Source organism: Setaria italica, chromosome I (assembly GCF_000263155.2).
Source record: "Setaria italica strain Yugu1 chromosome I, Setaria_italica_v2.0, whole genome shotgun sequence".
In the NCBI taxonomy this organism is placed as follows: Eukaryota; Viridiplantae; Streptophyta; class Magnoliopsida; order Poales; family Poaceae; genus Setaria; species Setaria italica.
In genome coordinates this window covers 24,353,024-24,377,817 of record NC_028450.1, presented here as the reverse complement: position 1 = coordinate 24,377,817, position 24,794 = coordinate 24,353,024, and the positions used below count along the sequence as shown (strand labels likewise).

The window sequence follows — 24,794 nt, the reverse complement described above, 5'->3', positions numbered from 1 at the left end:
ACTAGATAACATTTCTGGAACTACCTTCTTTAAATATCATATCATATTGCAACATTCCAGCCCTTAGAGCAAGGGGTGTTGAATACCAGCCGTTGTTCGTATTGCTTAGGCAAGAATGTTTACAAGCATTTTTCTTCATCCGCATTTGCATATCAGCTACGTATTAATCGCTCACATTATACAAGCACTACTGCAGTACTACGCACATATTTGACCTTTGCTACTGATACAAATATGAAATATATGAACCAATAGTATCTGAGCAGTTCTACACGGAAAATTGAACTGAAACGTGATACTACTATACACCCGTTTATGTACACTTCGGAGATCTAGCCTAGGTAAGTTGGTGCTACAGGTAAGTGATCAGCTACGCTAAGTTACCTGAGCCAGCCGCGCACATCATCTAACTTCAAGAATCCATTCCACGCAATCTTGCAGCAGCTGGAATTTCTGGTTGACCGCAACGTTCAGGAACACCCGCATTTTGCTGAGGAAATATGACGACTCTTCCTTGCACCGGAACGAGCCTCCGCATGAGCACTGCTCAGACAGATGGGCAGCTTTCACTTGCCTGCAGCGCAGGCACACCAGATCCTGCAGGTGGTACAGCCTCTCCCGCTGCCGGACCACCTGTAGCAGCGCGTTCTCCATCTGCTCACGGTGATATGGCTGCCCGCACTGGGGCACCGCGCATCTCCACTCCTGACCTTGAAGCGTTGAGTCACGGCAGAGATCAAGGTCCCGACAATCATTGCAATAGCTGCCAACATAGCATTGTTTCATAAGATTGGTGAAACAAATAACAACATGAAAATAGCTGTTCTATTCTTTGTGGTTTTACTAACAGCTTGGAGCAAATTTCCCATTTCAGGTTTACACTTGAGTCTGTGCCAGTCTGTCAGAGATTGCACCAATTTTACAAATTGGAGAGTTAAGGTGGGGAATGGCCAGAGAGCAACAAATACTGTTTGGTTCTAATTCTCTAATTGAAATTCTCTTTTTTTGGTAGCATTGTTGACAAATGTGCAACAGTGCATGCATAAAAATAAGTAGTTGAAGATCATCACAAATGTCAACGCAAGGATGAAACAAATGCTTTCCAAAACTTTCATTGTGGATACAATACCTGCAAATCACATTTGGCAGAGTGAATGAGGCGCATGGTTCTTGGAATTGTGCTTCTGGAGCAAACTCCTTTACGCGAACCAACTTTAACAAGTTCTTCCTCATTCTCTGCCAGAAATATTTTGCATGGTGAGAAGAGTAATAGTACGATAAGTGTAACAATCTAGCCTAGTGATAAAAGAAGGTTATTCTGCTACAACATTCAAGCAAAAAGGAGTTGATTTTCATGTCAGAATGCGGCACACAAGACCATTTGGTACTGTTGTTCAATCAAAAGACACCAAGGACATGATCCAATGGTCTTAAGTGGTTAGCATGCATGTAGAACCGAGAGGACATACATGTCACTAGTCTTCAATTCATTTGGTAGAGATATAACAATAGCACAGAGAGGACCCCTAATGCTCAATCACTAGTTGCTGAAGCAGTACAATTAACGAACAATCTTTTGCTTTAGGTTACTCCAGTGAAAACAGCAAGTATCAGTTGAGTGATTCAGATAGAAGATTTACCAGAATATCATGCTGAACATTTTGATCAAGAGCAAGAACAGCACAAATATGCTTAATGAACTCCAATGCAGCATCGCCTTTATGTGTGTGAGGATCAGATTCTCTACTTGCAGGTTCATCTGATTCAGACTTGCTTTTCCCTTTGAAATGGTGAAGTATATCACTTACAGTTCTTAAAAGCTTGTCGGCAAAGTAAGTGCTAATCTGCATAATCAGGTATTAAAGTAAGTTTGATAGAACTGTGCTTCTAGAGAAGATGGTACTACTCCCTCCATTTATATAAATATTATGTTCGAGAAGTTCAGTAACTTTTTGGAACTTTGATACAATTAAATAGATATCATCATTAGCTTTATGCAAAACAATGAAATATATTCATTGTGGTTAAAAATTAAACTGGCCAAGTTAAAATGTCCAAACTCCCAAGCTGTCTGGATGGAGAACAGGACACAATTACCTTGTCACGGAGGTGTCCTATGACCTGACCCTCAAGGTTCTCAGCAGCCATGACCGTTATAGATGGAGTGCATGAGGTATCATCCCTTATAGTTGCTTGAGTAGCTACTTGTTCTTTCATAAATTTCCATGGAATATATAGGAACTCCGATACAATTAAGACAAAGTGATCCTGGTTTTTAAAAAAATGAAAGAATAAAAGAATGTTAGAGAAATCACTTCAATTTCATTTGCAGGATAGTTGTTATTAATGTTAGGGTGACTCTGAAATTGGAAAAACGACTGACTTGTGTATCTTTTGGCAAGTATTCTGCTATGTTCCAGCTCGAGACAATGTCAATATCATTATCATCATCTGAGGAGTCCACATTTTGTGTTTTTGCTTGAATGCCGCCATAGTTATACTAAACCATAAAACAAGAAAAGAAACCTCAAAGGTGAAAACAAGTCCGTACAAAACAATAATATACATATATCAACATATTTGTGGTAAAAGGAAACAAAATGTACAAACCTGATCCATGAACAATAAGGAATGCCAAAAGTGCAATGGTTCTAGTTCTATCCACTCGAAAAGATCCCTAAAAAAATAGACTCTTAGTTTCACTTTAGAGAATCACCCAGTCAAATTTGCAACAAGAGGTCAAACAATACCTTGTCTGTAAGGTTTTTAATAAGCTATCACAGTATGCATGTGCTGATGCCAAGTCTACTTTTCCAGTATCAATGATAATCTTGGAAAAGTTCGCAAAGATAACATTAGCTCCCAGCTTTCGAAACTCAGCCAACAATAGAGCAAAGACTTTCTTCATGACCTGGTAACATTTAAAGAAAAAGACAAGAAGGTGAGGTAAGTTAAGTATCTAATGTTGGCATTTGACAGCACAAAAACTGACACTAGATTAGTAAAAGAACACTCTATTTTGTAGGAGTACTAGTCAATAATTAGCAGTAAATACTGAAACAATGTCCATATTGCAGAAAGGACTGCCAACACAGTTAAGTAAATTAGCTTACATTATGAAGAAGACGATGGAGAGCTGGGTCATGAAGCTTCGATCGCGGGCTGAAAAATAAGTATTCAAGAACATGCAAAGCATACATTAAAACTAAAATGTGATAACTAACAGTTCAAGTACAAATACACGAGCTATTACCTGCAAAGCCAGCGGTAGAGATGTTGCAGTATTGCATCAGCAAATACATTTCCAGACGACACTGCATCTGAAATGCATCTTTGAATGAGTTGCTTTAGCACCTGGAAAGCAGGTAAGCACAAGCTAGCATCGTCGAAGTCAGTCTCAGTGGCATGTGGACCAGGAGGCATGTCGCTTCCGAAGCTACTGATTGATCCTCCTTCCATTTCATCCACTTGACTACTTTTTAGGAGAGAATTAACTGCCAAATGATGGATCTGCAGAAGAAATATATGTACATATAAACTGATCATCAGCAGGGAAATGAAACCTGTTGCATTCTATGGTGTCCAAATCAATAGCATCTGAGCATACCTTAAGCTCAACAGAAACTCTTCTATACGCACCAGGATAAGTAAGTGCAGGCTGAATGACCTGTAAAATGAGATCATATAAGCCAAATGGTGAAAAAAAGAGGGTTACTATCATGCATATTGGGAATAAACCAAAGCTTCTCACTTCATCAGCAAAACATGTGTCTCCTTCATAAGTGCCTCCTAGATCGGGAATTCCATCATCAGATATCCATAGTACCTAGCATATATGGCAAGTCAATAAGAAACTTATGCTTTAGAACAAAGCTCCATATCATACCATGCTGGTGTTTTTGAAGAACAGGCCCGAAACCCTGGTTTCCAGGCTCATTAATCTAAACCAAAGTAAAGACACTGCAGATAGCTGTGACCCCACAGACTACAAGCCAGTTCCAGGCTATGAATTTGCACCACAGCTTAGTGCAGCCACCATACAGTTAAATAACCATTCCAATCATAATCAAGTTTAGGCAGAAAAAAGTCACCATCTATAATTCCTTATATTTCTGCCCACTCCATGTAATATTGACAAAAAGGGTAAATGCAAGGGCTAGTGTTAACAAAACAAGATAAAGGCCTAGCTGCCTAGGTCTTTCCAACATTTCTTCGGAAATTGGCCATACACAAGCCATCAAGGTAGAATTGCTTCAGCATGTACAATAGTAGAAGACTGGTACAAAATAGTCATGCCAGTTCCTGGGAGTTTGGAAGCAGGACAGATTTTCCTCACAATTCAGCAAGAACTTGACGAGCCAGTTCATTCCTTGCAAAATTGTCAAGTCACCAAGTACTTTTTTTTTCTTCACGCCTTTGAAATACAATATGGAAATAATATGTTTCATTGAATGACCAACTTAAGAATCAGCATAGTTGTTGCAAATTGGTGATTAATAGGTATGATTCAGAGGAGCATAGCTCAGTTGGCAGACCCCAGTATTCCCTTAAGGAAGGTATTATTAACATGATATTAGACCAAATAGAAAGGGAATGTAATTGGCTTCCTACATGGTCAAAGACAAGGCATAGGTTTAAATATGACAAAGATGACTTGTATGCATGCAGGTATTACTGGAAAGCTGCATATCATTTACTAAGCTGAAAACCTAATGGCGTAGAAAAGAGAGATAGTATCAATATGGAGCTCACCACAAGGAATATAACAAGCAAATGCATGGGATTTGGAATGCAGTCATTCAAACAGTAAAGCCCAACTTTCATGATTCAGGACAGAACAAACCTGCTGTTGATCACGCAATGCCCTTGAAAAGAACACATCAGCGGTAAAAAGAAGCCAATCTAGTTCAAAATTACCCAATGGCACCTGTTTTAAAGCATAGATGTTCAATTCATTTTCATACGAACAGAAATAACCGACTGAATTATAGAATTTCCTAGTAGAGAACTCTTACATGAGCATATCTAGCGAGTGAAATCCGTTCATTAAACCATTGGGCTGATGCAGCACAACGCTGCATGCTTGTTCGACCAGCTGTTGCTTGCCAACCGAGAGCCTGGACAAGCAGGGTAAGCAAAACAAGAAAACGAAGAAACAAAAAAAATTGACATTTATCCATTTTATACCTGATAGTTGTTGTCCCTTGCATTGCTAGGAATGGTTACACATGGGAAATCGTCAAGTGCCCGTACAGCTGCCTTTATAGCTTGGAGTTTAGGGCACTCTATGACACCTATGACAGGTCCAGGATGTTGTTGTCTACAAAGCATATATTAAGAGTTACAGTAGTTTGACTGTCTATTACAGTAATTTAATACTACATAATCAGTGCAAGAGCTATCACTCAATTTTTATTACTGCATTTGTTTTTAATGATATGATGAACCTCAGTGTTGCCACACTTTTATATTATTTTTTTAATAAAAAGGATAATAAAAATTCAAAATAAGACAATTTTTTACCTAGATGGATTTTCTAGAATAAACATGTCTGGTACCAGCAGGCAGTGCACACACGGCACTACTTATTAATTCCACATTACAAAAAGTAATTCAATGAAGCATTCATGGCTCACAGAAAAGAAGCAAAAATAAGTTTAGTTTTTGAAATAATTAGCAAATGGCATACCTGTACTCGAGTAGCATTCTTTGCACGTATTTGCTACCTGCATCAATTGATGTTTGATAGTCCACCTAAAGATAGAATCAGAGAATCAGAATTTGGTGTGCTAAACAGCATGAGAAAATTCTCAAGACTTCACTCATACATGGAAAGTGAGATTCTCAGGAACAGAACCGAGGGCTTGGCAAGCATCTCGAAATTGCTTTTCAAGAAATGATGGAGATATTTCTTTGTTACGGAAAGGATTGACAACCACTGCATGTATTCTGAAAGATGTAGGGAAGTAAAATACATATACAGCCCTTCCTTCAGACAAGCTGGAAATAAAAGAATGCAGACATAAGTCTCGAATTAACAAATGTATAGCTAAAGAGTACGAATGGTTATATATGATACAGGAAAGCAAGAAGAGCATTCGAAGTTATCAGCTATCTAACATACTGGTAAAGTCACTGGTGCCATCATATGATACATTTAAAAGATTGTAAACATGATTTTTTTTCTGGTCATGAGGAAATGTCCTAGAAACAATAGCGGGTCCTAGTGTGGAGATTATACACGTGATAAAACTAGCATACACTGTAATACAGGTGCCTTGAATTAATAAACTCCAATTGGTATAACTAATCACTCTGTAGGCACAAATATAAATTGCTAATCGAGTAATACATTTAGATTAGCATTATAGGCCTTATATGCTTTTCATAGTTTTATTTTATAAAGGCTACCTGTGGTATAAATAGAAAAATGAAACTGTTTGTTCCAGGTATGAGCACTCTGCGGTTGTTTTCATCTGCAACTCAGCAAGATCCCATCCATCTTGTATACTTCGCTTTTTTGCAGATTTGTCCACTTTGCATACACAGCCAATTTGGAGAACAGCATTGAGCTCCGGTGGAATTTTTGTCTCATATATTCCCTAAATGTAATTCAAGGTTATAAAGGAAATCAAAGAAAACAATGCAAAACCATACCCCATAAACATGTGAACAAAGGCTCACCTCAACATCTGGCTCTGCTAGATGAGCAGCAAGTTTTTTGCCTTCAGCCCTGAACTGTTCTTCAGTAGTTACAACCTGAATGCCACAGCCATTAGTATGTTCTCTTCACCAAAGAAACTTAACCCCTAGTTACTTTACAGTTAATATTTGCAACATCTACCTCAATGAGATTGAAACAAGGTCTTCCATGTGGAAGAATCTTCTTCACACGCCTTCCTGGAAACTCTTCTGTGACAGGAGCCTTTGAGTTCAGATAAAAAACTCTAGGCACATTGATAGGAATCTTGAACATGATCCCCTCAGCCACAACCCACGCAAAAAAGCGGCCAGGCGTTGTACTTGAATCAAGCTGGATTATCTGGTGTGGACAACATATGTAATTAACAAGCATGGATGTGAGCAAAGACGTATTTTTTTTAAAAAAAAGAGATTGTTAAACAAATGCTACAGGGCATAATACATAACGGAAGAAACATGCCTGCCAATGTGATCTAAAGAGGGCCAATTCTTGTTTCTGGAAAAATGTTGATCGATTTCGACTGTTGCCAGGTAACTGATTCACATTTCTTGAAGAAAGCAAAGCATTAGTAGGACCGTCAAAAGTAGCAGCAGCACCCAACCTGGCAGAAGCAGAAGAGTGACATAAATTTTAACTCCTCCATGAGACTGACTATTGAGGTAATTTGACTTAGACCCCATCATATTAATACCTCCAGAATAAAAGAATTTAAAATACTACGGTGTAGCTCGAACATTAGGTGTTCGTCAAAACCTTCCAAGACAGACAAGGTTCCACTAGGTGAAACCATTCTAAGGCAAACCTGGTGCCTCTATCATAGGATCGCACTAAGGGAAGTGCCATATTCTATTCTGTGTCTCATAGGTAGAATTAGGGAAAATGGCCAGTGTGGGAGCCCTGTAAGCTGAGGCCCAAATGTACACTATTCAGCTTGTTCAAAGCTAAAGTGCACCTTCCTGCTAGATGCACATACTGCATACACCTAGGGGGGCAGCATTGGGGCTCATAAAAAAGAATTTTATGGGTGAGTTAATTGGGTAATAAACTCTAATAATGCAAGACAGAAACTTAACATAAATAAAGCAGTACATGCTGCATCGCCTAGAATAGTAACAAATAACCTACTAAAATCCAGGCTTCGTTCTTTTTTGTTACCTGCTTTGTGTTAGATCACAAATTGCAGTACTACACACTAATCACTTTCCTGTGCCCATGTGTAAATTTACTCAAAGACACTCAAGATTCAAGTATGCTGTTAAGTGTTAACTAGCCTCCTAGTTGGTAATACAGAAGACAAAGACATATTGGCTCAAATTATTGCATGATGGTCAATGGTCCAGCATGTCAGACATAAGCTTTATAAGGCGAGGAAATGCTACAAAAGAATATGGTTCTTCACAAAACATTAGCATAGGGTCATCACTCATCAGCCTAGAAAATGAGTATCAACTTGAGCTCAAGTATGGTCAATAGGCTAACATATTTATGTGAGCTAGGTCTCATAAAATGGTCACCACCTAATATCAAACTAAAGCGCCTGGATCTAGAAGAGAATCAGTTAAAAGAGTATATTAACTTCCAGAAGTGCCTAAAGAAGGTGTATATTTTAACTGTGGCATTACCTCCGACGTTTCTTTTGTTCACGGACATGTTTCCATTTTCTCTTCTTAGCATCAAGCCATCCTTGATAATCAGTACTCCTATCAATTGATTCATCAGCAGCCGCATTTTCGATTTGTGAAGAGAGTGGAACATTTAACCCAGTTATAGAATTTTGTTGGTTTTTACTATTATTCGAACCAGCTCCCACTGACGCCCCATTAGGATCATTTTCTTTGTCAATGTCCAAACCATGGGAAGATTTTTTTCTCAAATCCTTGTTTGACATTAGTAAATCTTCCATATCTCCAGTCCCATTCAAGCTCCGCATCCCCTCATCTTTAGCCAAGGGACTGAAGATGTCCCGTAGTTTACGCTGCCGAAATCGATCGTCTTTCTCCCTGACCTTTTTGTGTAACCAATCAGGATGAAGGACTCGAGGAACAGGATTTGAGATCTGTAAGAAGTAAATATTCAGGAATAATACATATAATCGAAGAGAACAGGAAACAGATAATTATTTATTACATTATTACCTTTTGCATTGCAGCAGGAATTGTTATAATTTTTTGAATAGCTGAACTTAGGCGTTGCTTGTAGTAGGACCAATCAACAATAGAACGAATGTTTGCATCAGAGGAGATTCTGCACCATTTCCTTAAATAATGCTTCGCAATCTCTGCAAGGTACATGGATAGCACGACAGCATAAGTGAACCGTACAGTTTGACTGATGCAGAAGGAGCAGTTAGCATGTAAAATGGTACCAGGATCTGTCTCAAATATAGCTACTGGAACAGCACGCTCGCTCACTGGAGTGCCCTAAATATTTTTAAAAAGTCAAGTTAACCACAGGAAAGGTAAATATAAATAATTAAACTTGTCAAGTATTACAGAAGCTAACTGATGCCACAAAATCCTAGGGAAAAGAAAAACTAATTCCACAAAAATGAACCAAGGATGTTACTCCAGTTCCTGATAGGATGACATGTGGAATACCAATATACGGACATGGGAAAGACCATGAAAAACATAATACTGGGAACTATCCTAATTTAAGGATATGTATAACTAAATGATTTTAATTACTGAAACACTTCAAAACTTACTTGTGGCTCCCGAGCAACGATATATTGGCAATGTAATCCTTTGTCTTTAACCATTGAATCTCCAAGAAATTCAGCAAGTCTTTTTGCTGTAGTTACAGCACATGACTTCTGCTCCCCATAATCAACTAAAGATTTACTCATTGTGCTTGACTCCGATATGAAATCAAGCAACTCACTGTCAGCAATATCAATTCCCTGATTCTGTAACAGACAAATAATTGTATATATATTGCATAGATTAATAACATAAGCTGGTTGTGCTGTCAAGGCTTTAGAGAATATAGTTCATTCTACAAATCACTTACATCCAGTAGATCCAACCACCGGTTAGCAACAGAGGCAACAGCAGAATAGCATTCCTCCAAGGTTGAACCGTGGAGAAATTTGTCAAATACCTCAGCCTGCAAGCAAAACATTTTCCGTATATTGAATGTAAGAAAATTAATTTGGCCAGCTGATGGAGAACCTAACCACAAAGATCTACCCTGCAAAAAGAAACTTCCAACAGCCCTTCTTTATGGAGATTTTCACCATTGCTTCATGAAAGATTTGGAAAATGTGAAAAAGAAAAATCTTTGAAAACTAAAATCCAACCCTGCAACTTTGAATTATGAGATTCAGAGAACAAGTCCTTAACCTCCACAGGGTCCCAGAAGGCCAAAAACAAATCATTATCCAATGGCTAAACCAGATTGTCTAGTTTGTTCCCTGTAACTTCTGTGTTTTTTCTGTTTCTTTTTTCCTTTTTATCTGTTTGTAAATAACTAATCCCTTTTTATAATTGAAAAGGCACTGCGGAGAAATCCCCCACAGTTTTGTGCAAAAAACTGGAGTCCTTATTTCCCTGTATTCCGTTCCAAGCATAAACAGTGCTCCATCCTTTTTTTGTTTGATCTTATATTAGGAGCAGAAAGTTCACTCGTATATGATGTTTGAGGATTTCGAGAAGACACATGGCTATATATCTGTGTGTCCTACCTCACTTAGTGTATGCCACATTATACTGCGACCCTTTTCTGAATAAAAGGCCTTGCTCTCTTTGTTCATTGGTCACTAATATTATAGAAGGGTGGTCTGGGAGAAACAAATTTAACAGGGTAGTAAGACAAGAATTTGGAAGGAGGCTAGGAGCATGTAGCCTTCTCGTGTTTCCGTTTCTTAATAAACTGTGGACAGGTGTAAAACATTTAATGAAGAGAATGGTGAAGTAACTGATGCTGAAAGGAAGCATATACCTGAAAAACTTTTATGAGCTTCAGCTCACCTCTACGCTTAATCTCAAAACCTTTAAGTTCTGCCAAGGTGCCATCTTCATTGAAGACAGCATACCTCTTCTTTATCAGAATGCCTTCCTCTTTAGAGGCAGGTAAGATCATGGCCTATTATGTTAAGAACATGTGATGCAAAGTTCGCAAAAGTAAGATAGATCAGGATTTTAGAGTAGTCGAAACAATTTGGATGAAGGAAGAAGGGAAACACTAATACCATTAAAGTACTCACCTTGTAAGGTCCATCAACCTCAAATTCAATGGAACACTCACTGTGTGTTGTATATAGCTTATTTACTGGGTCTTTCAGCGTCTAGTAGAACAATAAAATGAGCAATTAATAACATTATGATTGCTGATGAGAAGAATATAGAACTTGCAGAAGAACAAGACATGTATTTCTTACTTGATATTGATCGTTAGTGTTATTCCTTGCAACATCAACATTAAGCATGACACAGGGATAAGATATTGTTAGCTTCTTCCCAGCTCTGAAATATCACCAATAAGTGTTAGATTGAAACCCTAGTACAAAGGCTTATGTTGAGAGTCTTCATCTTTAATAAACTGCGGATCTGAATCACTTGAGAATTAATATAGGTGCAATAGTTATTTTGTGCTACATCCAGTCCAAAATGCTACCACTATGATTCACTTGTGGTCAGCATTCATCACTATTGGCCATTGACATACCTTTAATTATTTAGATTGAGGATACAAAGTAACAGAAGTACATTAGCAAAAAAATTCTTTGACAGCATCAACTTTATCGTTTTTTACTAACTATTGTGATGAGAATGAGTAGTCAAAGTTGTGCCTTGGAGAATATGTACAGGCAACTACTTTGGGAGGTCATAATAATTTATCAGTTCTAAGATGCAACAAATCCTTCTTCAGGAATTATGCTGATGTTATCCTTCAATCGCTTCCTGATAACTTAATGCCTCAACTCATTGATCAAATCACAAAACTAGCAGTGCATAGTGCAAAGTTAGAAACCACAGAGGATTGAAAAGCGATCAAGAAAGCACTACACTCAACTTAGGTAATCATTATCAATAGAAATATCTTGGACAGGCTATAGTCTTGAATTAGCGACATCAGTTATGTGAAAGTTCATAATATTATGATGAAAAAGCTTGAATGAAAATTAATTTTGATTGATCTACTTTACTCACTTTGTCTTAAAAGTAAAGTTCTCTGGAAAAGAACAAGGCAAAACACACCAAATGCCATCTGTATCCAGTTCCAGTGGCCTTCCGATTTTTTCTACAAGGAGCCGAGCATTTTGGATAATCTTTGCACCAGTATATGTAACAACACCAGCCATTTCCATGGAGTACCATCTTGCTCCCCTAAATCACAATGGATATGCCATTAGACATAGCTAATATAATAGATGAAGACAAATGAAAACCATGTTGTCTTTAAATTTTCACGTACTTGCGCATAACGTATCCATAAAAAGAATTCAATATGCACTTGTGAGCAAGTTGCAAAGAATCATATAGAACAACCAAGTCCTGCAGAAGACAAGTGGGAGAAGGAAAACAGTTCAGATGCCTGAAACATGAACAAGGCCTTATGATGTATAGTGCATCATTGAACCTGCGCTTCCTGAATTTTAATAGAGTTTCCACTGGCTTTAGCTTCTGCCAATTTTCCTTTCCATGTTTTGTTAAGACCTTTGTATTCATACCTTCTATCACGAAAGCTGGGAATTATCAAATGAAGGGAATATTTTAGAGCATGCCATCTAAATCATTAGTAGCCAATGCTATGCATAGGGAGGGGGGGAGACCAATGTTATGTCTATGCTATCAAAATTAAAGAGGAATAAGAATATAGTAAAGCATTGGACTGACCTTCGCACTGTGTCTACATAGAATGAATTTTCACGCATGCATATTCCAGCTTCTCTAACTTCTGTAATTGGTTTATCAACTACTCTTTTGTGCGCCTGCATTGTGACACAAGGAATTCACCTAAGGCTCACCAAAAGAGAATCTACCCATGTGTTTGAAAATAGTACCTTTTGGCAGTACTTCTTTAAACGATCCTTTAGTTTAAGTAGATGTTCAGGTTTTGAGAGGTCAAGAAAAGGCTTTGACGATGCGATGCCACCGGATTGAATCAGCTCTGACTCAATTTGCCTCTTTATGTGATAGTAGTCACTACAAAACATAATAGCATTAGATCAGAAAATTCATCAAATTTCAGATTACATAAATTTGAAAAACATACTTCTTTTTTGCCGTGTAGGTCTCTCCTCGCCAGACCCATTCAAGCTTTCTGAGGCAATTTTTGCCAGGACGATTGAAATCACATGCTGTGCAGTCCACATCTGTAACTATCGATGGTGGCTGCAATCAACAAGCAGAAAGAAAAAGTTCATTTCATTGACATAAGCATGTCGACCCCTAATATGATGGTAAAACTTAGAAAAAAAGTGAATGATTGTAGAAATGAAACGCCTCATGAAATGGATTCATGGATTCAAAGAGGTCTTAGTTGTCCCTATAGCACTGTCATCAACTTTCATTGATACTTACACTGTTCCATATCCAATCTACTGAGGTGTCTGTTAAAATATGACCACATGCCCAAACTTTTCGTAATAGCTTAAGCTGTGAGTGAATTGGTTTGTGCGCAAAACTCAGTACAATTATTGGAGCCAAAGGTATTGAGTAAAAGGCCACAAAAGTTCATTTTATCTTAAATTGATATTTTTTGGCACAAGGTTGACTAGGCAATGCACTTGTGGCCTTGGCACCAGGGACCGGGCCAGGATGAAATAATTGAGGGGGCCATTAGCAGGATCTTAGGGGGTGTTTGGATCCCCGGGCTAAACTTTAGTCCCTGTCACATCGAATGTTTAGATACTAATTAGGAATATTAAACATAGACTATTTACAAAACCCATTGCACAAATGGAGGCTAAATGACGAGACGAATCTATTAAGCCTAATTAGTCCATGATTTGACAATGTGCTGCTACAGTAACCATTTGCTAATGATGCATTAATTAGGCTTAATAGATTCGTCTCGCCGTTTAGCCTCCATCTGTGTAATTAGTTTTATAATTAACTCATATTTAGTCCTCCTAATTAGCCTCCGAATATTCGATGTGACACGAACTAAACTTTAGCTCCAGGATCCAAACACCCCCTTAAGCATAATCTTTAGACTATGTGTGTTGATCAGGCCATTGCATACATGTCTACTATGGAGATTCATCATGTATAGGGGGGCCATGGCCCCTGCCAGCCACCCCCAGTCTCCGTCCCTGCCTGGCACCCCTTGCACCAAAGCACCCTTGTCACCCACCGAACCGCACCGTGTGTAATACCTAGATGAGATTAGATGCTACAAGTCCTGAAATATGAGTGCTTTGCCAGCATTCACCTAACAACTAAAGCTTTTAAGTGAATTGTTACTGCATGAAAATTAATAGTGCTTTGATGAATTTTTGGCAATGCGACAGTTTGAACATTCATTCACTTTTTTTGTCTGTATAACCAGAATGACGCTTCAGTAAAATAACACTCAATGGGATCGTGAACATCAACCATACAATCCTTTCAAATAGCTACACGGCCAGAAACTACAGCGAGGGAAGCTAGGCCATGTACCTCACTAGATCATGATCCTTTTAACTTCTTATATGACCACATCTGATATAAATCACTCACTAAAGATACAAGGGAACTCTCCCCAACAGGAAATAGATCTATTTAGATTAATATCTCTGGTAGAACTTTAAATATGTTCAGTAGCCGTTTTGATAGTAATGTCAGCGTATGTTAGTTTATGCGTATTCAATAGGGACATCTTTATAATCTTTCCTTTGTACATGTTTTGGTATTCTCAAAAAACAAATAATCCATATATTGACCAACTACACAAACTAGGTTTCTACTGAACAAGAGCACATGGGATTACAACATTAGACACACTAGACTAAAGTACAAGGGAATACCTGGAGTCTATTTGTTAAAATGATATTTGGATACATTGCAGCAACATCCAGATGATAGATAAGAGGGCGCTCTTCACGAATTGGGTGATCTCGCAATGAAACAAGCTGTGAATTCAACAAAACAAGAAAGGTCACACAAGCTTGGTTGTGAAAGACGCGAGATTTGATTAATGTACATAGCTACATGTTCAGGGAGATCCTTATATAAGAAGATTAAAAAATAACAGCTATTCTTGGTATGTTAGCCAAGTACTCAAGTTACAAAGGTAAATAAACATCTTATGAGTCAAGTTGTCAAAATCAATGAGTTGCAGCTTTATACTGGTCTCAGTTTTAGATAAATGTTTTTATTTTCTTGGTTCATTTGGTAATATATTTCTGTTACGTTGGCATTTGATAGTTTGTCTGAGCTTTGAGTGAAGATCGAAGTGTCTTGCTGGAAACATCTAATACCTTTTGCTTTATGGCATCCTTGACTTCATCATAATTTGTGACAGAGGCAATATCCAATTTTCCTTCAACAGAAATGGCATATTGCAGATCACGATCAAGGTTTCCAATGAGTTGCTGAAAGAAGAATGTGGATTGTTAACATACTGAAGTTGCAACTAAAATCTCCCATGGCCCACAAAAAAAAACTAAAATCTCCCATGTGAAATACCATCAGTGTGCAACAGATTAATACCCTAACCAACTACAGAAAAGGAATACCAAGTTACCTCATATGCTGATGGTTCAAGTTGGAACTTTGTGGGAAGATCAGATCTAAATACACCAGTTTCAAGACACTCAACATGACCACCAATGTAGGTTTCACTTTCTAATAAACGGTTGTTGTAGAACTTCTCGAGATCAGCTTGGTGCTTGTTAGGACAAATGACATTAGCCTTGAATGCCTGTGCATAAAAAGAAACTGAATTTAGCAAGCATCAGAATAATTTTTTTTCTCGAACACGCAGGAGAGCTGCATATCTTTGTATTAAGGAGAGAAAAGTCCAATTACAATAACATCAGCCCACCTTGGACTAGAGTGAGATGTGTGACTGAACAAATCAAAAAGGAGACCTTACAGAAACAAAAAATCTCAAAGGGCCTGACCGAGCAAACTAACCAAACCTCTAGACCACAATCCTACCAAGGTCCAGGGCTGCCAGTCCCTTGGCTCCAGCCAGAAGCCAAAGATAAGATTCATCCTTGAAGGCCTGAAGAGCACCCTGAACGCTAGGGGCAGATCCATCAAACACACAGGCATTTCGATGTTTCCAAATGCTCCATGCTCCAAGAATAACAAGGAAATTAAATCCCTTTCTGTGCTGTTTCTGAATTTTCCTCAAGGCTTTTCTCCACCAAACTTCAAAGGAGCTGTCCCTGCGGGTAGGCACCAGGTTGGGCAAGTTTAGAGGTTCAAGAATGCTTAACCAGAATTGCTGCGCAAACACACATGATGTAAGTATGTGCTGAACTGTCTCATCCTCCTGGTCACAGAGGCTGCACTGCTCAGGATGAGGAAGCCCTCTTTTCACCAAGCGATCAGCAGTCCAGCAACAATTGCGGATGGCCAACCAAATAAATATTTTGCATTTACCCGGAGCCCAAGATTTCCATATCCGCTTCCAAGGTTCAAAGGGGATGGAGCTGACCAAGAAGGCCCTATAAGCCGAACTGGTAGAGAATTGGCCAGAAGCTTCAAACTTCCAAAGGTGCTGATCAACAGAGTGATTCAACACAATGTCTGTTAAAGCACCCCAAAGTTGCAGGTACTCTGTCAGGCCAACCAAACTAAGAGCCCAAGATGCTCCTCTAAAGCATCCAGAAGGGCTTGGGCCACTGTTCTCGTCTTCCTTATTCTCGAAGGGACACACTTGTGAATTTCAGGTGCTAGCTCTTCCAGAGAAGAGCCATGTATCCACCGATCAGACCAAGGTTTTTGCCCCATTACCAATAGATGTTACGACCGAGATGGCAAACATGGCGAGGCTATTAGCATGGACCGGAATTTCTAGACCAGCCCATGGACGATCAGGTCGAGTCTTCTCAAACCATAACCACCACATTTGTAAAGCCTAACCCATGACTTCCAGGTTATGGATTCCCAAGCCCCCTAGATCAATAGGTCTGTTAACCTTCTCCCAAGCCACCAGGCAACAGCCACCATTCACCTCCTTCCTTTCCACAGAAACCCTTTCCTGATTTTGTCGATTGCTTTAATGAACCATATTGGGACCTTGATGGCGACTAGCAAGTATATGGGGATGGCAGTGAGGACAAAGCGTACCAAAACAGCTCGACCAGCCATATTCATAAGAATAATCAGAGGTAGATTGAAGTAAATACAGTATTCATGGTCGTGAATGTTGGGAGTTGGGTCCAAAACTCCAAATCCTAGATCAAGCAAGAGTGGGAAAATCATGTGTGTTTAATTTTTTGAAAATAAGTATTTATTCACAACTTCCCATCCTGTTAATTAACAAACAAGCTAATACATAAACCCGTCTAATGCCCCAAACTAAAGTAAAAGATAACAAAAGCTCAGAAACCATAAATGGAACTTGAGCAGGAAGAAAAAGTTAGGCATCTAGATATAAATATCACCAAATTCACACCAAGACAACATGGAAATAGAAGCAGAAAGGCCCAGCACAATTTGACAGCTCAAGGGTACTCGAGAGTTTCACAAGGAATACCTGAATCTAGATAAAGGTCATGCTTCAAAACAAATATGGTATTGAAACATGGCAGCAAAGTTGCATTAACACACCTGGACCATTAACAGCATTTCACAGAGTGTCCCACTTCCTTTCCGCAATACCTCATCAGGTGACATAGGTATTATGGTTGCAAGAGAAAAGATGAAAGGATGTACATAGGTCATGTATAGATAGTATGTCGCAACAGCATCTGATACGGAATAAGAAGCCATTGTCTGAAAAGGAAACAATGGAGTGAAAAACAAAGATAGGAAAAGATTTCAAAACAATACAAGTACAATCCACACAACTATACAGAGTTGTAGACAAACAACAATATTTAATGTTATCTGTCACATAGCCATATTTAAACAACTCCCCTTGTGACAATGTTATTTAAAGAATCGAGACAGGCAAACTTACCTGTGGCTGCTCCATTGCAAAGCGAACCATATCTTCTGGATTAACCTCAAGAGGATCATAACCTAGCTTGGCTTTTGTAACAGCCTACAAGTGCGAAAATGTAAGAGAAACAAAAAAAAGGTTAAAGAAGAAATAAAATATTAGGAGTAAGCAATATAATTTGCAAATAATGCAAATGGATGCTGTTAAGTTTAGGAATAAGCAAAATAATACGTAGATAATGTCAAATGAGCAACCTTTTAGTGATAGTGAATAGCAAATGCTAAAAGTATGCATACTGATTGTTTATACAAATAATCCACACTCGATATCACTAAAAAATTTGTACTATTTTCAAGAAGTGATTTCAAGTTTCATAAAAAAAAGATGTTTTTCAAGAATACACCTATTACTGAAACCAAGCACATGCAAAAAAATTGTTTTTGCTCCAGGAAGTAATGCGTCACCTTTAGACCTTGGCTTCCTTGTGGAAGGTAACTGTCTCGCTTGACCCATGCAAAACAGTCAAGATGGCAAGAAAATTTAGCCCGACACTCCCCCTGATTACTGTCACATTGGAAACCAATCTCCTGTAACAACAAAAAGAAAAATGAACAACAAATGGTGACTTGCCCACTTAAGCGCTTCCAAGTTTTATCCAATCTGCTCTAGGCCACAAACAAATGGAGACAAAAAGATTTACATGGTATCACAAAGAATGGTAATAAAGAATAACCCAGTCTTATTTCTTTTTCTTCAGCTGCAGATAGTCTTTTCTTATATCACTTTGTTTTGCATTAACTTGTTGGAAAATATTTTCTACATCTTATAAAATAGTTGTCATATCCCAAGAAAATGGGCAACACCCATTTTTAATTCCTCAAAGTATCATATTTGTCTACAGCAGTCAAAGACCCTATAAACTTCTAAAGCCAGATAAATTCACCCCAACCCCCCTGATGCAAGATTTTGAAATGGTTATGGCACCAGGGCTACAACGTAACCTGGTTTGGCCACCATGGCAACCTCAACCCCTTACTCTCTCACCGCGCACTCATGTATACACAATCTAGCCACAAAAGACCCACTAAGTCATTCACCACATCATTGCATGAGATTCCTCTTGTAGTCTGCCCCCTCTACACCTCCTGTATTCTCAATTTGGTCCCAGACCTCCTGCAGTCCTGCTCATCGCATATTCTACCCTGCCTTCACCATGCCTGCCACTTTGGCACTGCATCCCCCCCCCCCCCCCGGCCAACATTACACACATGAGAGAGCTGTAAGACAAAGATGACGACCCGATTCACATGTGCTGCCAAGTGGCAAGTAAGTGCATGGCAGCTATGCGGCAATACTGCTGACGACCGTTCAATCCATCAAAACCAGGTTAAGCAGATCACGGGCAAACACGCTACTTTAAGGGAGAGTAGAAGGAGAACTTTTTCCAACAAAAACCATTCTATCAAGGGTCATGTGGCTGCTGATCTATGATGCGCTACATTTATTTTTAAGACGCTTTAGAAAGTAATTCAACAAAATCTTGTGTTGTAACTTAGAAAGCAGTTAGCAAAACGCTAAAAAATTCGAAAAGCGATTCTGCCAAAGAAGATTATAATAATCCACTCAATGCCAAACGAATACTAAAGTAAAGCACAACAGAAAACACACCTCATTCATTTTTATTCCATGGTGAGCAGCCCTCTTCTCTAAAAATGGCCAGTCAAAAAAGTCACCATTGTATGTGACATAAATGCCGGGCTTAACCTCTTGCATATGAGCAAACCATGCTTTAAGCAGATCCAACTATAAATGTTGAAAATAAAGGTAGTTAGCAAAATGGTTAGGATGCATACAATTCATATATGCTGAAAAAAATAAGTGAAAGATGCCGGTACCTCAGTTGGAACATTCTTAACTCTAAAATGCCCCTCAAATTCTGGTTTAGGTGTGTACTCCAAATCTTCAATGTCTTCCCCAACGCACTGCAGAAAGCAAATAAAAAATATATACAGTATAAACTTGACTGAGAAATATCTGCATCTTTGCAAATGCAATCAACAAAGTGAATATGCTAAGATAATGATTTTGTCAGATATATGCCTATGATCTGCTTAGCCTATTTGTATTTTCCCCATCGTACAGGGGATTTCCATACTACCACACTTGCCCATGCCATAATGAGCACTAGTGCTATTTGTAAATTGTAAAAGATTTGGCTATTGCTTTTCTACAAAAGCTGATCTTGAAGCATGTGATCAGTAAACAACTGTTTTTTCAGCATGCATTTTCTAACACAGAAATCACATTTTTATTTTTATTTTATAAGGGAAACATAAAAAATGTTAATCTGTAAGAAGTGAGACAGAAAATCAGGAAGGTGTGTTAGGTAATTAGTGCTGCCCAAGGCTAGGCAGTACACCCAAATAGAGAAAAGGATCTTCAAGCCATAAATGAACATAATAAACCAGAAGGTGATAAACAATGTTGGGCAAAGAATTGCAAGTCAAAACCTCTCTGTTGATTATCAGGTAACCTTGCCCATCAATCATGTACGAAATCATCATTACAGTATCGTATTCAGCATCTGGAAACTTCAGGGGCAGCTTTGTGGTCTCAATGTCAAATGCACATACATGAACTTCTGCACGCTGAAGCAGGTCTTCCCTTCTCTGAAGTAAAGCATCAGAACCAGATACGCTAACATTATACCATTGTCCACATCTCACATCTGCAGACGTTTTGATTTTGGAGTACCAAAGCATCAGTGGCAAATCAGCATGTGAGTGTGAGAAAATACAGGATTTGCATGTATAGGGCTCACCCTTATCGATAGCAAAACGAACATGATAGGGAACATCATATTCGCGCAATTCAATGATGTAATTTATGTAATCCTGTGGCCTTTCTACCCTGTCATAGTGCACAAGATCAACAGACTGTAGGTTCACAAATAAACACAAAAAATGGCCAAGACAGTAAAATTTACTCCAAATAAAACTAAGAAAATAACTATAAATTATTCTGCATAGAAATCATAAAAATGTCTTAGATCACAATAGTTAACTGGACATTGAAAAGTTTATAGGCACCTTTTTACACCATGAATTGTTTCAAATGCCTCCACGGCATCTAGTTTTTCTTCATTCTTTTCAACAACATGTAATAGGTCATTCCTTACACGCATTAGTTGCTGTACAGTATCAAACTGAAGCTTCAAGTATTTTCTTTTCAAGCCAGAAAGGTGATTTTTCTGCAACAAGAGTGGAGGTGTTAAATATTATATTCTACATCAGGCACAGACACATTGGAAGAGAAAGACACAAACATGAGAACATTAGCATCTTTCCCTACTTGCATTTATACAATAATCTATCAGTTTAATATATTACAAACTAGCTTGTGTATTTAAAATTTTAAATTGAACATTTGAAGCATCCAGTTCGAGTTAATTTCCCAGGGTATATGAATCTCTCGTCAGCTATAACAAGCAAGGTAAAAAATATGGCAATCAATGGAGAATCGAGTACAGTAACACAATTATAAGGAAATCAATGTTCCTGCAGAAAACATCTTAGACCTGAACATACCAAACTCATCACTGGCAGCAATTCATGGTGGAGGTCCAACAGAATATTGGATTAAACATGCAAAGCAGGGCACATACCAGATCTAGATCCTCTTTCTCAATTATTTCTATGTCAGAAATCTCCCCTTCGTAACGCCGCCTGATATACGCCTCCACTTCCAACTCCATCTTGTCCTGCAATAGATATACAAAAATAGAACACCGGCAAACAAAAACTGCATCAGAAAAGGTTCAGCCTCTCCATGACTGAATTCTATGATGGGAGCATTCAAATAGCCCTCAGAAAGGCTCAAGCTCTAGCTCACCTTAGTCGCAGCATAAAAGTAAGGCCGAAACTTGTATTTCACTTTAAATGTAGAACCATCCTGGAAGAAACCATACAAAGTTAGACTTGTGGGAATTCAAACAGGCTTATACTGTAAGTGCAAAATTTTACCTGTGACACAAAGTATAGGTCAATACAGCTGTAGATTTTCCCAGTGTCCTCATCTTCCCATGATGACTGCAGGTGTTACAGGGGTAAGGTTAAATGGTAATCTTACAATGTTTTATTCAAACAAAAGCTCAATCCTTGATTCATTTTTGCAAATTAAGAAACTTTAAGTTAGCTAAGGCAGTTGAGCTTAGAGTGAAACTCTTCATGTAGGTCCTTTGAATTTCTTGTGAACCATCTATGTTGAATCACTTCATTTAAGTTAGGTACAGTTTCAGTAATTTCCCTAGTTCTAGTACATACGACACAAGAAGGACCAGTTTTGTAGTATTTCACGAGAATATATTAGCAAATTACTTGTATACACTAAGCTACTTCAAAATTCATTGAGTGCACCTACTGGCAAGAATATCCAATGAATAGTAAGGGTAGAGCTATATAGGCAGCGAACTCACTACCCAAACAGTACAATTTCTGGTTACCCAGTTCCCATTCCCGCAGTAGTTCACTCGCACTTAGCAAAATAGAAAGTAAAAGCTCCGAATTCTCTTGATGATCTGCTTATTTGTAGTGATTTTTGACCCGATTTCTCGCGCACTTCCAATTCAACTCCAACCTCAGGTCATGATCTGCATTACGCACCTCCGCCTCTAATTCCCCAATCTAGCCCCATTTGAGACTCAACCCACAACAGCTGCAACGAAGAGAGACAGAGAGAGTGAGATCGAACTCACTGGCGAGAAGGTGAGGAGCCACCCAAGGCGCCGCTCCCCGTCGGTGTAGGGCGCGAATCCCAGCCGGCTCTCGAGGAGCTCCTCCGCGCCCAGACGCAGCCGCTGCTCCTTCGCCGCCGCCGAGCCGCTCCTCCGCCAGTTCCCGCCGCCGCCGCCACCACCGCCACCTCCCCCTCCCCCGCCTCCTCCAGCTGCCGGCCGGCGCCGGCCGCTCATGCTTGCGAGCTAGCGGATGGGCGGCTACGCGGGGAGGGAAGACTTGCTGGCCGGGAGGCCGCTTGATGCTGCCGTTGCGCGCCGGGGAAGGGGAACAGGGATCAGGGAACCCTAGATTTGGGGTCTCTCTGGAACGGGAAATGAGCGCCAAAGTTGAAGGCGGCGAGGCGTTTTCCCGCGCGCTGTCAGCTGAGCTGTGGGCTCTCCTTCCTCCTCTTTTGCTTCTTTCTGAGCCTAAAACCTGGCCCGGGAGGCCTGAGGCCTGAAGCCCAAAACGTGGTTCTTTAGGAAGGATTAAGTCCATCCGATGCTGCTTAACATGACCCACTAAGGAAAACTGAGGCCCAGATAAAATGACGCAAAGCCTAGATCGGATGACAAAGCCCAAAGAAACCGTCTTCCATCAACTGTCTCTAGAAATACTTAGAGCTGTAGCTGGGTCTAAACAGAAGGTATTTAGTCGAGCACTCTTATTAGTTTTGGATAAAAATATACATGTTTAAACCACTTTATTTTGTCTAGTAAATTTTAAAATTTGTATGGACGTCAGAGCCGAACTGGGCAAACATGTCTTTATTTATCTACTACTAGGATTATGCCCGTACGTTGCTACGGACGAAAAAATAATTAATTCTACATCTTAAAATAAAGTTAAAAAATAATTGCTAAGCATGAAGATTTGGGATGCAATGACAAATTTTATGTTCGGATGTTCATAATGTTGCTTCGCAAGTATTATTATTTGCACGAGAACCATATCTTTTTTTAAGAAAATAGAGAGCTTTATTTATGAAGTATATTGGTAGCCTTGCTGTCTTTGACCCAATATCTCCCCCGACACGTCAGCTTAACTCCGTACCTGGCTCACAGCCATCCATCTGGATTGGGCAGTCGAGACACTCTCGATGCAAAACAATCCAGCATCTCGAGTGAAATCCTAAAGTGATGTTTTGACGGTGGACGTGATAGGAAAATGGATATAGGATGGGATTCGGAGAAGTAAATTATGGATCGGGAAATAAGACTCCAATCCCAGCTGTGCTTAGGAAATGGTTTGGATTTAAAGCGGGACCCACATGCAATAGAAAAGGAAAGGAATAGGACTGGGTAGTTTTCTCCTTTTTATGAACAACGCCATCACAGGTGGCGTTTGGATACGAGGTGCTAAATCACATTAGATGTTCGGATGCTAATTAGGAGGACTAAACATGAACTAATTACAAAACTAATTGCGTAGATGGAGCCTAATTCGCGAGACGAATCTATTAAAGTTAATTAATCCATCATTAGCAAATGGTTACTGTAGCACCACATTGTCAAATCATGGACTAATTAAACTTAATAGATTTATCTCGCGAATTAGACTCCATCTGTACAATTAATTTTGCAATTAGACTATATTTAATATTCCTAATTAGTATCAAATATCCGATGTGATAGGTGTTAAAGTTTAGCAAGAGTATTCAAACACCCCCATAGTTGAAACTACAGGGCACCCTGGTCTCTGGTTCTCTCTTCTCTTCATGTCACATCGAATATTCGGAGGCTAATTAGGAGGATTAAATATGAACTGATTATAAAACTAATTACACAGATGGAGGCTAATTCCTGAGACGAATCTATTAAGCCTAATTAATCCATCATTAGCACATGTTTACTGTAACACCATATTGTCAAATCATGGACTAATTAGACTTAATAGATTCGTCTCGTGAATTAGCCTCCATCTGTGTAATTGGTTTTGTAATTAGTCTATAATTAATATATCTAAATATTCGATGTGACATGAATTTTAGGAGGACCTTAATTTGAGTAAATTAAGTTTGGGTTTTCTACGGGACCCACAAAATAATTAAAAAAGGACGGTCACAGCCACACGGTGCAACTCGAGCTCCGAGGCGAGCAGCACACTCTACCACAGCACGACAGCACCGAGGCTTCAGCTGCGTGCGATTCGAGCGGCGGCTCCAGCCACCACACGCGGGGGCGGCGGCGACCACTACGCGCGGCACCTGCGGCGGCTCCGCTCCCGCTCGCGTGGCTGCGGCGGCGGTGGCTTCGCTTCCCTCCGCGTAA

The 24,794-nt window shown here is 39.3% G+C and overlaps 1 protein-coding gene across 1 annotated transcript; it reads right to left on the bottom strand.

Moving 5' to 3' along the window:
* Positions 1 to 11: 11 nt before the first annotated feature.
* On the bottom strand, positions 12 to 22,859 carry LOC101780569 (DNA polymerase epsilon catalytic subunit A). Its single transcript, XM_004952508.3, has 49 exons — positions 22,503 to 22,859; positions 21,772 to 21,837; positions 21,641 to 21,700; positions 21,414 to 21,509; positions 20,839 to 20,999; positions 20,571 to 20,659; positions 20,260 to 20,477; positions 19,645 to 19,731; positions 19,418 to 19,552; positions 18,214 to 18,336; positions 17,768 to 17,851; positions 17,416 to 17,580; positions 15,377 to 15,553; positions 15,111 to 15,224; positions 14,658 to 14,762; positions 12,923 to 13,041; positions 12,711 to 12,852; positions 12,544 to 12,638; positions 12,287 to 12,392; positions 12,122 to 12,201; positions 11,857 to 12,033; positions 11,085 to 11,169; positions 10,911 to 10,991; positions 10,646 to 10,789; positions 9,716 to 9,811; positions 9,411 to 9,611; positions 9,069 to 9,123; positions 8,839 to 8,981; positions 8,326 to 8,759; positions 7,163 to 7,304; positions 6,845 to 7,042; positions 6,685 to 6,759; positions 6,412 to 6,602; positions 5,829 to 6,000; positions 5,690 to 5,754; positions 5,188 to 5,320; positions 5,016 to 5,117; positions 4,844 to 4,927; positions 3,752 to 3,826; positions 3,608 to 3,667; positions 3,254 to 3,510; positions 3,114 to 3,162; positions 2,751 to 2,911; positions 2,611 to 2,677; positions 2,384 to 2,500; positions 2,098 to 2,268; positions 1,641 to 1,844; positions 1,130 to 1,236; positions 12 to 763 (listed from the first exon to the last, which is right to left on the bottom strand). The coding sequence occupies exons 1-49, from the start codon at positions 22,716 to 22,718 to the stop codon at positions 403 to 405; spliced, it is 6,645 nt and encodes a 2,214-aa protein (XP_004952565.1). The 5' UTR covers positions 22,719 to 22,859; the 3' UTR covers positions 12 to 402.
* Between the last annotated feature and the right edge of the window lie 1,935 nt (positions 22,860 to 24,794).